The sequence below is a fragment of the Phasianus colchicus genome, chromosome 13 (genome assembly GCF_987193195.1).
Source record: "Phasianus colchicus chromosome 13, bPhaCol1.hap1.1, whole genome shotgun sequence".
Classification (NCBI taxonomy): Eukaryota; Metazoa; Chordata; class Aves; order Galliformes; family Phasianidae; genus Phasianus; species Phasianus colchicus.
Window position 1 is genome coordinate 5,031,872 of NC_143448.1, and position 16,609 is coordinate 5,048,480.

The window sequence follows — 16,609 nt, forward strand, 5'->3', positions numbered from 1 at the left end:
AGTAATGGCAAAAGAAAAAAAAAAGAAAAAAAGACACCTTCTTAGCTGACATCACAGCACTACCTAAATAAAACAGATACCAAGGCTCACGTTAACATGATAAACATTTGAAACTCAGAATTTGATTATTTCAAGGGGTCTTAAAAGGTTTTCTGAAAAGTGAGATGTAAAATAAAAGAAATAAAAATGTAAAATAACCCACTCTACTGTAATAAATCACAGAACTCCTTTTCCCAAATCCATTAATAAAAACAGCGATTGTATTTCATGTTACAGTTATCTACAGAAGTCCATTCTTAATTGCTCTTAAGGCATCGTGTTTTATTTTAGCCAGGTCCACATTTTATTATAAAAGTCTAATGGGGCATAGACTCCCAGTAGAACTTATTTTAAACCTTGGACCAGTCAACTATAAAAAGGGTATAAAAACAGTTATAGAGGCAAAATAAAAATTAAAAACTATAGCAAAGCCTTCAGATTTACAGGTGTAATAAAATCTGTCATAAAGTTTAGCTTTCATTCCAAAGCTTCGTCGTAAGAACGCGCAGAATCTTTCCCCATTTCAAAGGCGTATGCTCAAATGTTAAATCACACTTTTCATTTTTAGTTTATAGTCCTGCACAGTTACATCTAATTTCTTAAAATTTATTGCTATTTCATTGACTATCTTTGCTGATCAGAATGCAGGAGTGATAAGAGAGAACGACCACAGGACAGTAATAATAACTTAACGACATCTCCTGTTAACGAGGCAATAACAAGAGGCCTTCAGGCTTTCTGCTTCAAAGTTTATTTAACCCAACTACTTTTGTTATTATCCTATTAACCACAACCCTCAAAGTGTCACTGCCCTAATAATAATTGTAAGACCTGCTGGATTAACTTATCAAATTGGCCAAGAAATCAAAAAATAAGAGTTAAGAACTTACAAAACCTCACCATATTAGACAGATGACCTCCTCCAGGAGCACATATAATACTAAGTGCTCTTCATAACTGTTATGCTTGTTTGCAGCAAGATATTCGAGAAAGAAAAGGCTGAAAAATCCTTCTCCTTTGAAAGGTAAGAACTTCCCAGGACTTGTGGAGGTTGACTTTCTTTAGATTTCATTTTTGAGGTCTGTAATTCTGATCAAAGACGGGTTTTTTTAATGGTAACACAAGTCTATTCAAATGTCTAGCATGATTTGCATGCAAAGGGCTGCAGAAATAACACTGTTGCCTTCCATGGCAGCAATAAATAAGGGAGGCAGAGAGGTTCACCATACTAAGCTTCCCTCCAACCTCATTTTTACACGGGTATTTCAGACTCCCCTGGTTTTAAGACTGAGCTGAAAGTCTACAGCTGCCAAGGTGCATGGTTGGTCACCCAAGCTGTTTTTGCACAAATCTAACAAAGTATGGTTATAATCAATGGAAGCACCATCTCTTGCTCACAGAACGGGCTAGTTCTCTAGTACTGTGCTATAATGCTGCATTTTATCTATTATTTCAGCAGGTTGCATTCCGCTAAAGATGCCAGTTCTCAGGCTAAAGCAGGTATGAAAATCAGTGTCAGATGAACAGACTGGAGTTTCTCTTAACTATTCTAGTCATACCAGGATTAACAAAGAGAAATTACTCATGTGAAAATATTTTTATTTCCTAGGTGAACAATAACTCCTGCACATGGCTTCGTTATTACACACCTGCACCAACTGATGTGTACAAAGATGTATATGCAACAACTACCTCTTAGTGCAAGATATCAGCCAGCTAACAGGTTTATTTCTATTTCCTGTCATACTCTCCAGCCACAAACACTTAAATAGAAGAATCTTGAACTGGCTCAGGTTTGTTCCCAGCAGGCATGCTTGTAAAGATAAAAAGAGTAAGATTTTTTTCCCCTGCATACTCGCTATTTTGGTGGTTATTAACCAGGAGGGCTAAGGAAGGAATGGAATGTTTAGCCCGGCACCACAGTCTGATCCTGCAGAAAAAGAAAACATGAGCAGTCAAGCAAAGTAACTGTACTCCTATTTCTGGGTCTACATTTCCATGCCAGATTGTCTTTTAAAGTCTGGTTCTCAAAGTTTTCCTACTCTTAATCCTTCTTGCAAAAATAAAAATATATTTTAAAAAATTGTTTTGTTTTCTCATCCTGCAGCTTCTGGCAGCAAGTGGTATGTAAATGTTCAGTAGCCCATCTGAACCCTGTTTCAGAATAAAACAATTTCAGTTTCTAAGTGTCTGAATTACTTTAACTAAATCTGAGGATTTACCTATTGAAGCTTGAGCAGCTCCCTTTCAACCCTGAATGAAGGAAGAATTATGAGACTGGAGTTATTCAATGAGAGCTATCTGTCCTGGCACTTAATCAAAGGGATTAGAATTTGGAAAGAAAAGCCTACAGGTGATCCTCCAGGAAGCATACCAAGCAGTTATCAAAAACATACAAGTTCAAAGCAGCTCAATTTTCATATGCTAAAAGTATTTGGATGAAGCCTCAGGCTTGTTTCTAGGTAAAGAATTGTGTTAAAGCTGTTTGTACTTGCATACTTAGTAGACAAGGGAATGAAATAGCATGTGGTGAAGCAGTACTAGGTCCATCTAACCCTGATGTAACACAATAAATCAATCTTGTTTTGTCAGCAAAACATGATCTGATCCTGAGTCCAGGTTTCAGTGTGGTTTCCTCACTCTGGCAGTCACAACAGACACTTGTTTACCTTGTCAGCGAAGAGCAGTGCTGTAACATGGAATATGTCATGTGCTACCTCAAATGCTTTCATAATTATTAATCATGAAGATGCATTCTTTGCTGCCACAGACACGGTATTTCTAATTAGAAATACAAAACGTGCTCAGTATCTTTATTTTGCACCACAGCCATGCCAGGAGATGAAGGAACACCTGGGAGCAGGGCTGGTTAGCAGCGGGTTCCAGAACAAGCACCTGAGCACCATGGGCCTCACCAGCACATCTCTGGGATGGCCTTCCTCACCAGTCACAGCAGCCACATTCTGCTTGTAATACAGGAAGACAGGGCTGTCCAGGAGCAGACACAGCACATTGCTCTCTACTATTGGAGCTGCCATAAGAAGTGAGCAGGGCAACCCTGTGCAGAGCTCATCCTCTCTGTCAATGCAAGGAAGAAATCTGAGAGCACCATTATGCCTCAAACTGATCTGCAGCAGTTCAGTTAGCACAAAAACAGAAGATAAATTCTATGAAATGATGACCCTGGCATAGAAGCACAGCGTATGTGAAAAAAGATCTTAAGATGTTTAAAATGCTCTGCACGTTTATGCAAATTTTAGGAAATTGGACAGTGAATTTTCATGGATAAGCCACGGTCTTAGTTAATTTAAACAAACGTGGGAAAGTAAAAACATTACAAAATTCGAGAAAATTCTTCTGGATGGATCATTAGGGCTCCTTCAGAGCAATCACGTTACACACTACTGAAATACAAGCCTTGTAACAAATGTAAACTGTAGCAAGGCTAGCAGGCCTGACTGAGCAATACTGTAACACCAAATCTCTCTGGCTTCCTATCAATTTAGCAATAAATGACCAGTTTGAATATTATTCTGAGACAATCTTTGGATCAAATTCACCCTTGAGAGCAGCAAAATGTAGCCCTAAAGTATTTAATAATGAGGAACAGGGATAAATTTAAATTTATACTGACTCTGGCACTGTACAATGTCTCCATGCAGTCTTCATATGCCTGCAGAATCAGGCTCCTAAACGTCCATAGGAAAGAAATATGAAAAACATGCAAGAGTTTTCTTAAGTTTAGAGAATAATTATTCTTTAAAAGGCAAACTTATTGATCTTAAATACATGATTAAGCAAAAATAGTCTACTAAAATACACCTTTCCTACAAGTAAAATGCATGAATTAGTTTGAACCTATGCTTGTAAAGATAATGCTAAATTAATAAGTCCCACCATACTAACACAGGTTTCAAAACAGTGCTGCTCTACAGAATAAACATATTGATGACACAGTATTTTTAGCCTACTGATAGACAAATTGGCTATTGCCAAGAAACTGTCAGGGCTTAAGAGACTCTCATCAGTAGGGAGTTGCCAGGTACCCTAGCTTGTTTACCCTCACAACCTGCCTTCCACCAGTCTCACAATCCCAATGTTGTGCTAGGCAGCATGCAAGCACAGAGCAGGAATCAGCCTGGAAGAGCCCACATTCAGAAAAGCAAAGAGCACACAAGGCAGGAAAAAGTCTGTGTTAAGAAGACAGTACTACAGCACCTATACAAAGAGCAAGGGAGCTGGAACTGAATCCATAGCTTTTATCTCTTTCCAGGGCATAAAAAATTATCAAACTCAACGATAGCTGCAGGCACTCAACACCTTGTGAGATCAGTGCTGCAGGAAGTTCATCTTTATAATAAAGCTATTGAAAGCCAAATATCACTTTCATTCATAATGGTGTAAACCCACAAAGATTCTTTATTTCTGTGGAGACCCTTAGAATGGGATTTGGCTCCGAAAAGACTGAGTTACTGAATTTGATGAGTTTGGTAAAGAATTTTAACAACAGAGTTCTGTTGGATTTACACCAGGATAGCAGTAAACTTGTCCTTGTACAACCAAAATACGCAGCTGTATCAGTTAGCTTCCCATGCTGCCTCTTGTAAAAATAGAGAGGGCTGTTGCCATCACAACATAAACACTGGAATATATCTTGTGTACGCTATCAGGGAACAGAAAAAAAAAAGAAAAAAAAAAAAAAGATGTATTGCATGATTGCTACAATTTTGTTTTTATGTCTTTTTGCCAAAAAGAAAATATGTCTTTAATATAAGTTTACATCTGCGTGGTATTACATGCATGTAAAACAGATGTAACCTAATTACATTTTCATTTAAATTGCTAAATAGCTACTTAAGTAAAAAGCTAAAATAACATACAAACAACAGTTACTATAATAACAAGTGTACTTAGAATTAAATGAAAAGGATCAAAGCTACAGCATACAAAATTTGAGCTGGTCTTTGAAAGAGATACAGTGACATAACGACGCTGTATTGATTTACTCAGTAATTTAATGTCTCTGCAAACTCAGAGCCAGAAGACACATCTCAGTTTAGCAGAGACACATGGGGGCAAATCCAGAGTTTATACAAAGCTTTTGGCTCTCAAAGATTAGACATAACCTACTGCAGATTATGTAGCAAAATTCCAAATTGAAAATTAGAATACCAATGCAACACAATCAGCTTGATTATAGTTTTAGGCAGACCTGTCTGAACTGGCTGGACTCAGAAATCATGTCATAACAGAGCAATCAGAGTCTGGGCTTTATTTTTAGCAGAGACTACAGTCTGCAGAAGAGATGCAGTATTTATTTCTATCTTTCCCCGTGCAAACGTGTTCACTAGAGCTACTATTAGGGGACTAATCAAAACAGCAAGTACAGTGGAAAGACTGGAATGAACTCTTTTGGGTCAGAAAGAAAGGAAAATTTATCTAATTTTCATTCAAACATATTTAAGAGAAAGGGCTAAAATATCAAAACCCAAACATAAATGCAAAACTATGAATAGCATTAGTAAGAAATACTTAAGCATATGCAGATAGTCAGGAAAAGGATGTACAAACACAGGATTCTGCATTCCTAGTGTCACTCTCAGGAACTTCATACACTGCTAACATTTTGTATCGATGTATTTCCATTACAGGCACATCATATGCAAATATCTTCTATTAGTGTACCACTTGAAGAAAGAAGCAATGGTACATTTTTATCTGCAACAAATCCTAACTTCTATTTACCTAATTTGTTCACACTGTGTTTGGCAGAGCTCATCTTACCATGTGGCTTCCCAAGCCAATTGTATGGACTTTTGTAACTGGACAGAAGACACTGAAATTGATATCTACCATCACGAGGCAGTTAATGTGTAGGTTTTACATGTTCTTTTGCACTTTGCTAGAGGCAATTTTTTGTATCCTGATTCATTTCTGTTTACTTGTTAGGTCAGACTGATGGAAGCTGGTGAGCAAAGCTTTGTACAGACTTGCAGAAGCATGTCACTATTTTGTATTAAACTGTTAAGGATAATATTGAATATTTTTTGAGAATAATGCTGATTGAAACATTAATTTTAAATGGATGCCCCTGGTACCTGTAGGCCACGAATTATCACTGAACCTGAATTAAATGTTACAAGAATAAAAAGCTAATTACATTAACACACAAGCACAACAAAGAGAACCTAAACAGGACAGAAGTAGCAGCTTCTCAGTACCAAGGAAATTATTTAAATATTCAAATTCACATAATTTTGACTTCTCCTGAGGTCTTAACTTTTCTTGATTAGTCTCTTAGATAATTAGTATCAAAACATCTGAATTTATCATTCTGTTTTCCTCTCATCTGACAGAACCTCAGCTCCCTTACAAGATTTCAGAAGGAAATTCAGCCACCAGTTTTTGCATCTCACACACCTGACTTTGCATACATACGTACCTATAACTATAAAGTTACCATTTGCTTAAAAAGAATATTTAATTCCACAGCATCTGGGGATGACTTTTCCTGTGAGATTGTCTTGTTGACACCAGAAGCAGTTCAATCAGATTCCAGTCTAACTCAAGGAGGCCACTCCCTCATAAAACACACCTCTTGTACTCTCACTGTGAGCCTTGGAATTTAAATCTTGAATTACAGCAAATTCAGAGGGATAGCACAACTCAACATGTGTTTAATCTATCAGCAGTTCTGAAGGCAGAACAACTTGAGTGAAGAGTACGAACTACTTAACCTACCCATTTACACAAACCTACGTGTAATTCAGGGCAGAAACCTGGGCGTTGGTTAAATGATAGGAGACACACTTGAAACAACGTCAGTTCCCAGCGAGGTCAACAGAAGTTCAGATCTCTCAACGTTTAATTACAGGTACTCAGTATACATCACGGGACACAAGTGAAATTCTCATCTAGAGTCCTCAAAAATCTATATCCCTTCTTTTGTGCTTTGCTAATGACCTGCTCTTCATTTTCTTTTATGCATCCAGACATCACAAACAGGGACTTAATACGTACAGAAAATTAATGCAAAGTACACACTTTGATTATGTATAAAAATCAATAATCTTCAAAAGAAAAGTCGAAGCCAGAACACAACACTGCTCTTAAGGCACAAACCAGTAGGGGGGATTATGCAAAGTCAGGAAGTAGGTCTGAGTTCTCGCTGTTGCCATTGTAAACAAGCAGGAAAGAGGACTAATAGAAAGTCCTATTATTCTTAGTAGCCTGTCTTAAAATGATAGATCACATCACATCCCTGATATAAGGTACATGAATACTGAAGCAAGGGTTTGGTATCTTTCAGCCTCCCTTATGCAACCTAGAACAAAGAGGAATCCTAGCTGATGACAGCAGGCTGCTGAGATTGTAGGAGCTCCTGTCCTCTACATATGTCATGTTGCACATCCCTTCTTTTTGTGCATTAAGGTAAGTACATACAGATTGAAGTACACTCTTATGTATTTTTATATTTTCTAGTTCAACCAGAAAAAAGATAAATTTATCTCACAGAAGCACTGCTTTTTCTTGCTCATTTTAAAGAGATTGTTAAAGAGATTGTCTTCATTAAAAGTACTATGAACTAACTTGCCAGGCAGATGTTATTCTGGTGCCTTTTCCATGTGGTCTGGATAGAATAAATCATCTTTCTGAAAACATTCATTTTCTCATAATACTGAACTCTATACTACTATTTATAGAAATCTTAAGATCTTTTGAAATCAAATACCCTATGTGTTTTTTTTTTTTTATTGCAATAACGTAACAGTAGCTACTTTGTCTCAAAAGGTTCAGTGCATGCAGTCCATATGCATTGGAACACAGATACTTCTAAAGGACGAACCAGCCTCCGACCTTATTTTGAAGTGCCAATACAACTTTACCGCTCACATTTTTAAACATTTATTTCCTTCATAGATATTTTATGTGTAGAACTCAGTCCCTATGCAGTAAATATTCTTATTTTCACATTAGCAGAAGCCCAAGACTAACAAGATGCTCTATTATGAAAGACTTTCCTTCTTGGAAATCAGATTGACTTCTGTCATAAGCTCAAACTCAAAGGCATAAAATCATGTGTGCATTTGGTGATGGACAGATGTAGAATCATAAATATGGAAATGCAAATGTTTTGCTGAAATGCTAAATAAAAACTTGTTTTATAAAATACTCTATGTCTGTGGGGGAAATATCCTTTGTTTTACATTCTTACAGTTTTTAAGCTTTGAGGTAATTTTCATCCCTTTCTTGCTTAGCTCAATTTCCTCTATGCATATTAATTCAAGCTCTGTAGCTTTGTTTGCTTTTTTTTTTTTTTTTTTTTAATTTCTCATATAGAAGACTGCTATCAGAAAGTAAAGAAATTGATCCAGTGAAGATTTCCACATCCTCCCCCAGTTACCAGGACAGCACACTTTGAAATGAGTTTCTCTCACCCACAGACAGTAACTCCAATTCTGCACGCTGCCAGCACTGAAGCCAACAGCTGTACCCAGAGGTCTGTTAACCATGAGTTGGTAACCAGCATCACACTGAAGCTGCTGTTTTTTCTGTCATACCTTTTACACAATTAAAATCAATACTGTCTGACAGGATAAATCACTACCAAGAAAAACACTACACCTTCTGGCACAAGCTGCTTTTTGTACCACAAGTCAGGTTACCCCCCAGAAATGTATACACTTTTGTTCCTTAATGTTTAGTATATTCCAGTAGTGAGTCCTTTCCATCATATTTTGTGTCAACTGACTACTAGCCTCATCCCTCACACCCTTTCTTTTCCATTCTTTCCTTCTCTTTTCTCTCTCTCAGCTTTTCAATCCTTACTGGCAAAGCCTTCCCAAAACACTGATATTTATTAATATGAGGAAAAAAAACCACACATTTTAGATCTCAACTTCCTCTTCAATGATTACTTCAGCTTTTATTTTTCCTACATGCACTGAATGTCTGGCTGTGATGTCCCCAAAATCTCTTTCTGAATTTCTTATCAACTTAAAAACTTTAAAGGATTGATCTATTTTCTACAATCCCTTGAGTCTATGGTTTTGCATGTTGAGTTAAGGAATGCAGAAAATTACTTCACAGAACGTGATATAGCAACATATAGTAACATACAAATTGTTTTTCTGATTTTTCTCCAGTGATCTATTTGGGAGCATACATATGCAATGATGAGCTGATCAGTTGTTTCTAAGAAAAGCAAGAAACTGTTCTCCTCTCTTAGTGAAATGTAATATTTTAAGATATTATATAACATATTCTTCCTGTTGTTCATTACAGAGTCTGAGATGTTCCCCTCTCTTCCATCTTGCTTGTCCCTGATTGATACTGTATTTTACCTTTATACCACATAAGTCAGTTTTAACTTATCAGTTTGACTAAGTAACTTCATACTGAATTTTTAGAAACTTATTCTACATATTTATATGTTATGTAGCAGCTATAAAGTAGCTACACCCTAGATAACATTCTTCCAGAGGAATACCAGACTGAGATAAAGTAGTACATAAGAACACAACATTTCTGAGTTTTTCTGAGGGGGATGAGAAAAAATATCAAACTAATTTCACCTGTTTGCATTTGGGCTTCTGAATCTTGTGAGGATGGAACAATATTCCCAGATATTGGTTCCTTGCTCCATTTGTCTGTTCCATCATTGGGCACTTACTTATTTTTTCTGTATGTGTATAATGGAGATGATGATCAATTCCCAAACTTGTAAAACAAATTTAGAATCTAGTCACACACAGATCTTTAGATTCTACTTCATTTTTTATAAACAAATCTGCTGGAACAAAACTGTGCCCAAAAGATTAAAATAAATGTTGTGTTAAGTACTATGTGGAAAAAAAGACCAACAATTTTAAAGGCATAATATGGAGAAAAAAGGAGGAGTAAAACGAACAGATTAAAAACTAGAGATCCTTCTGGGACCCTTAAAGTTTTATGAGAATAGCCTTAGTGAAAGATCTCAATGCATAAACGTAAATTAATTGAAGAAACTGAATCTTTACTTGCATAAATTTGTTACATTTCACAATTAAAATCTATTTAAATGTTAATGATCTAAAATTTAAAATGTGCCCTCTATTAACAGGGACGAAACCTTCACTAATCAGTATTAATGATTGGAAAATGTTAAGGTAACAAAGCTTAGTGCATTAGTAGCTATTGAGGAACAGGAGGTTTTGATAAAGTTCTCTATAATTGGAGACAGTTCCCATTCTGTTATGCATCTTGTGTAAAGAAAAGACTGCAAAGGATGATTTGAAGAAGAAAGGGACTAACAATTCTATATGCACTATGGAATATCATTCATCATTAAGGTACTGTTATCATTACAACCTGGTATCAACAGAAAACTGACCAGCTCTTATGAAGCTGAAGAAGGATATTTGAAGAAAGCCACTTATAACTGCCTAATGTGTGCCTCTTGTACACACCAGTGGCAAACTCCCAAAACTGCCCAGTCAGCAGCACTCTTTGAAAATGAACCTCCAAAGCTATAATCAAGTGTGCTACTCTGTAACCTACAGTTGCATCTCCTATGTGAGTCAGTTTTTACACAGCTGTTAGAAGTATCTTCTAAAATGCATGGGCATCGTTTTATTGAATGATATTTTTCTCTTTATACATATATAGATTCATATACACATTAATAAATATATATATTTTTGCAGTGGTTATTACTCTTTACACATGGCCTCTTTCTACTTTCCATACACAGTTGGCTTATTTCGCACCTGCACTTTTCATATCTTGGAATGGAAATAACCTCAAAATTTTTAATTGCAGGTAAATCCATACAAACATTAAGACTTCATCTGGAAGCACTTTTCACTCTGACACCTTCTAAGAGTCATTATTACCTGTTGCTTTTTCAAGCCTTTCCCATCCCAACAGTAGACAGGAGAAGGTGGCTAGAGAAGAAACCAAACTCAGGCAAAAAGAAATGCCAGTTCATTACTGATTATTTTCCACCCAGGGAGCCAGCAAGTAAACTGCAGAATTGAAGAATATTCAAAATCAATCTCAAACTTGGGGTCTAGAAACGCTTCATAAGATGAGCGTAGATATTACTGAACTGAAGGCAGGTGGTTGAGATGGTTATACAAACAACCCTGAAGTAATTCAGCATCAGGACACTTGTTTTTTCTCCTGTAATGTTCCATCAAGGACACTATCAAGAATTAAAGAAAAACAGTGTCGGGGTACCACTGAGCCAGCCCTCCAGCAGGACTGCTAGCTGTGCTGTGCCACCAGAGGGCACACACACTAACAAGTGAGAGTACCTCACCTGGGTGAATGAAACAGGTTTAAGCAGTTCTTCGCCTGACCTTAACTTAGAGGAGGAATAATGAACTGATCAGCTCTGAAATAAAAACATTTCTGATAATAGTACTTGGGTTTAAAAAGCCACAGCAATCACAGAGTAGTTTTCAGTCACTCCTATTCGATGGCACAAACCAGACTAGCTCTAGCCTCCGTATGTGGTTCCCCAAATGACCCAAGATCATCCTTTAAGCCTTAAAAAATCCCGTAGAACTTTTACAGACCCCATGTTCTGCCCGATACCCAACCTGAGTTATACAGCACAGTGTATGCAACTACCCTTGTAATTAGTGTTAGCTTTCTTCTTCCTTGCCCCATGAACAGGGCACAGGCTGGTGTGTGTGGTACAATGCATTCTTTGCCAAGTGGCACAGGAATAAGGGATTTTTAAGGACTCCTGTTAGCCCAGCTCCTTAAATTAACTTCTTGCTAAATGTTCTGTATCCCAGGTATTCCAGTCAGAATACAATCTCAATTTAGAACAGACATTTGAAGTTCCTTTGCATGTACACCGACACCACAACACCAGAATTCTGCCTAGCAACAAGATCATAAATATCCTCATTCTTTTCCCTGTGATGGGTAAATAAACTCTCATTGGACTCCACCTTGTACATTTAATGGTGCACACAGCTGAATGAAGACACGCTTTTATGTCTGAAGAGGCCAGACATCTACATGATTGTGAAAATAATAATTAAAATCATTTAGGACAATTTCTACATTTCATTTAACAAAAGATTCAACCTAGGAAGAAAAATAAACTCCTAAGTGCACAGGTGATGCTTGTCTATAGTTAGATGCTGAAGCACCAAGAATTAGTTTGGGTTCCTCTCCTCAAGGCAGATACACTGCAATTAGAGGAAAGAAGAGCAAACAGCACTACCAAAGACATGGAATGAGGTTTTCTGAAGAATGATTACATTACAGACTGCTCAGCACAGAAAAGTTACCACAACAGGAGGATGCAACGGAACTGTATAAAATCATAGCTGAATAAATGAACTTACTGAGGGAATCACTTTTAGCTATTTGCTCATATAAGAAAAATGAGTGAAAGGAGATAAGGAGATAACTTTTTTTTTTTTTTTTTTTTTTTAATATACAGAAGCTTTTGTAAATATTAAAAGTCTACACAAGTAAAAAATAATTGCATAATTTCACTCAGAAAAATATCCGTGCAGGAGCATTAAATGCAAAGATAACATCTTTGCAGCAGAAACTGTTATCCCCAAATCACTGAAGCTGAATCAGTATCCAGAGAGAAAATCACTCTATGCTTCTCTTATAACCATTTTCTTCTTTTGGTACCTGCTGCTGTCCAGCCCTGTACAAAACAGCTATAAAGATCCTTGGCCTGAGCTGGCAGGGCACTGCTTACCACGGGAGGGGAGAGCAGCACAAGGGATTATTAGAGCAACATCAACGCCTTTGTTTTTCCTTCACTCTTATGGCAGACACGTTCCTCTTTACATCAGTGTATTAAAACCCCAAACAGACACAGTGTCGAAGACACGAACATGGATGCTCCTTACAAATTACCACTCTTGACTTGCAGAAACACAGTGTTCAGAACATGGGTACTTTGTATTCTGAACGCACGTGCACTGTGATATTCACTGAACGGAGGGACCACTGGGAGCAACTATGGGCACTAATGAGCTACAGCTGAAGGGTAGAGATGCAGAATTGTTCTTGGGCAAACGTGTATTGGAAAGGAAGTTTGTGCAATGAAATAGGTCGCTTTCCTGACGGGAAAGGTGAAGTCTCCAACTTGGAATTTTCATGGAGGAAACAATCCCCAAATAGGTGTTTGTCTCAAGATCTCCCATTCTCAACCCTCTGCCTTCTCTGCTCCCTACCACTTCTCTCCAACAATAATTTCTCTCTACTCTACAGGAGTTGTTCAGCCCTCCTTAAAGCATACGTGTACATGCTTAGATTATTACACTATGCCATATATTTCCAATATTCATCAAAACTCTGGAATGAAAAAGAAACCTCAAAGTGACAAAGAGCCTAGAAATACAAGTTTAAATAACCTCAAATTACTCAAATGCTTTGTAACTGCTGATAACAACAAATTTTTATTTAGAATAAAGGACAAATGCTGTCCTTTTAATTATCAACATTTATCTCTGGGACAAGGCCATCAGGTATATAATATAGAAGATTCTTTTAATATAGAGGACAGATGGCAACTTCACTCCTGGGACTTACTTAGACTGCCCCAGAAAAAAAAAAAAAAAACTACCACCAAAACCCCCATAATTTTAAAAGGCTTTGAAAATTCCCAAAGGAATGCGAGTCTGGATACAAGAAAGCTGGACTGCCTTGTTTGCAAAGCAAATGATAAAGCATTCAGGAATGTACAGAAACTCCTCAGGACTGCAATATACAAAACTATACAAAACTATCTTAAAGAGTATGTTTGCTTACCATCTACAGTGGTAGAATCATACACAAAAGAATTTCTTTTTGAAAACAAAACTATGTTAGCAGAATTTATGATGATGTAACATGTAAATCCACTAAGGCAAAAAGGTGTGCCTAGGAAAGATGTAATTGGGTTGTTTTGCAAGATAAAAATATTTCAATACCTTAATAAAATCCTTTAACTCTTTACAAAGAATTTGAACTTGTCTTAAATCATACCTGCATCCATCTGTGCACATGTCATTTCACAGGCATGTTTCATACCTCACTTCCAGGCTGCTAATATCATAAGCTGTGCATCAGTACTTCTTTCTTGAGTGTTAATGCCACCAATGCTCTGCTGGATAAACAGCCACGACCAAGATGGGGTTCTCAGCTGCCTCTGAGAGCAGCCAGACTTCCTAGGCATGCTTTCGGTGCAGTAAAAACATTTACTTTAAGTATTAATTTTCTCATGGAAAGAGGAAGACTAAATAAGAGATTAGTAGTGGTTTTAGAAAACTGGAAGACATGCTTCATGCAATAGCATGAATTGAATATTCTGCAATTGCTAAGTAATGTGATTATTACTGAGGGTTTACACGTCTGTAAAAAAAAAGACTGGAATCTAGTCAATTCAATGGCGTTTGTTTCCATTGCTGATGCTTTGGGCCACAAAGGGTAATTTCCATCTCTCCCAGTTTCTTTACGTTGGCTTAAAAAGCACAAAACAATAAGATCCGCTACGTTTTTCTTTAGCCTGTAAATGTAAAGAATGAAGTAATGCAAATATTTTCCCTCCTTCGATACAGACCAAAGTTTCAAAACCACAGTATTTTATATTGCATGATGCGCCCTTTAAATAATTAAACCATTCAGCTCCATCCCTAAGTTAAAAAATACATAGAACAAGCTCAGTCATCAATACCGGATTTGCCCCTCTCTGAATTAATCCAATTATTCAAATGTCAGTTATAACTGTCAGAGAGCAGTTCCTTGGGCTGGACCAAACTGTTAAAAATTAAAACTGTTTTACCTCGTTTAGTCTCTCTGCCTTTTTAATGTAAAATCCATGGTCTTGACAAAAAGTTGTGGGATTTGACACCCAATGCAACACAACCCTATTTCTGTCATACATGCATAATTCACTTTGGAAATTTGCACTTGCTTTAAAATATTACTAAAATATACATGTAACATATGCTAATTCAGCCGCATTGGCTTGTAAGCTTCAGCCACTAGGTTATATGTAAACTTTGCCAAGTGCACACACTGTACATAAAGGGATTATAAATGAAAGAAAAGATCACTGTCCCTAGCTCTCAGTTTCCAGCTTTGGCCAAACTGACAGCCCCAAATCCCAGCAACATCTAACATGCCCTTCCTGTGGAGAAGACAGCCTGTTCTCAGAGCCTTAATTACATCCCAGCTGACTGCCCGGCCTTGCCAAAACCAGGCAACAAACGATGCACCTTCACTTGCAATATGGTCTGCTAAACAGACTCCCAGTCACACAGAAAGAAACTTTCACAACAAGGAGAAATAAAGGGACAAGCTCGAGCGGGAGGCAGAGGGCAAGCAGCAATCAAGGCAGGGAAAAAGCCTTGGCGGCTCCTCAGGGAGCAGCGAGCAGCAGCACGGAGCAAACAGCCCTCGCTCCAAACAAGCTCACGGCCCAAGGTGCCTCGCGCCAAGGACTGCTGTTCTCCAAGATGGGCCGCGGGAACTGAGACTCGCTAGATTAATGATTGCTAAGGAAGGCTAACCAACCCCACACTGCTCCGGCCATTATAATTACAGGAGAACAGCACGCCGCATTCTGCAATCGCAAATGGTATCATATGTTTTCCTGGCTGGTTTGCAGGAGGAGCTTTATTTGCACAGATGAAATTGGGGAACCGCAGATTTAAAGCAACAGAATTATTTTAAAATGAGAATTAGCAGAATTGCACACATTTACGGATACCCGCAGAATGAAGTCCTACTGAGAGCTGCTCCAGCTTGCAGACCTACCAGACCAGAGCATATGTGAGGGAAGATATTCCCCCCATCCTGTCCGAGGCTGGTGGCTACTCACAGTATTTAAAGATGGAAAAAGTTGTAGTCTCTTAACAAAATGAATTCAATTTTGCAGAGCTGCTGATAAAGCACAACATTTTTCTGAGGCTACTTGGCTTCTGTAGAATCCCTGTAATAAAGCATCACTCTTACTACAAGGAAATGAAGAGCTTATTTTCCAGCACTTCTAAGAATATTAATACAAAAATTGTATCAATTAGCTTCCACTAGCGGACCTCATCCTTTCACACAAGTTAATGACATGCAAATATACCACATCCTAGAAGTATTAGCTCTGCATTATTTTAGTTAACACATTGTCAGAATAGCTTACAAGAAGTAAAAATATATTTTGGGTTGCTCCAAATGCCTGAGGAATCTTATTTCCTTGATAAAGCTAAGTAGTTCTACCTACTAGCCACATTTAATTTTCAGATTAGCACACTTCTACAATGTACGTTTGATGAACTAGCGTGGTATGACAGTTATATAAAGAAGACACATCACAATAGATATCCACCCTACCAGATTAATACTCTCTCAATCGTATTCTTTCCTTGCCATATTTAACTTTTACATGATGGATCATCTACTTCCCCAAAAGCCAAAGAATTTTTGCTGCTGACTTCAGTGGGAACAAAATTAAGGCTGCAAAAACTGGCTGCATACCACTTCAACCAGCAAGGGTATGCCACAAACAATAAATCTTAATGTTTTATGAATAAGTGAAAAAGTATATCTTGAAAATAGTTCCAGATTA

General features: G+C 37.5%; 1 protein-coding gene across 6 annotated transcripts in view; it reads right to left on the reverse strand.

Annotated features, from left to right (window-relative positions):
- The window catches only part of FTO (FTO alpha-ketoglutarate dependent dioxygenase), a 228,494-nt gene that overhangs the window by 87,200 nt on the left and 124,685 nt on the right, over positions 1 to 16,609 (reverse strand). Inside the window, exon 9 of one of the 6 annotated variants that reach the window (XM_090149891.1) lies at positions 477 to 1,969. The exons of the other annotated variants lie outside the window; for them this stretch is intronic. Coding sequence (XP_090006017.1) covers positions 1,804 to 1,969 — 166 coding nt within the window. The 3' untranslated portion in view covers positions 477 to 1,803. Of the gene's footprint in view, positions 1 to 476; positions 1,970 to 16,609 lie in introns of those variants that run through there. 6 annotated transcript variants of the gene reach the window in all.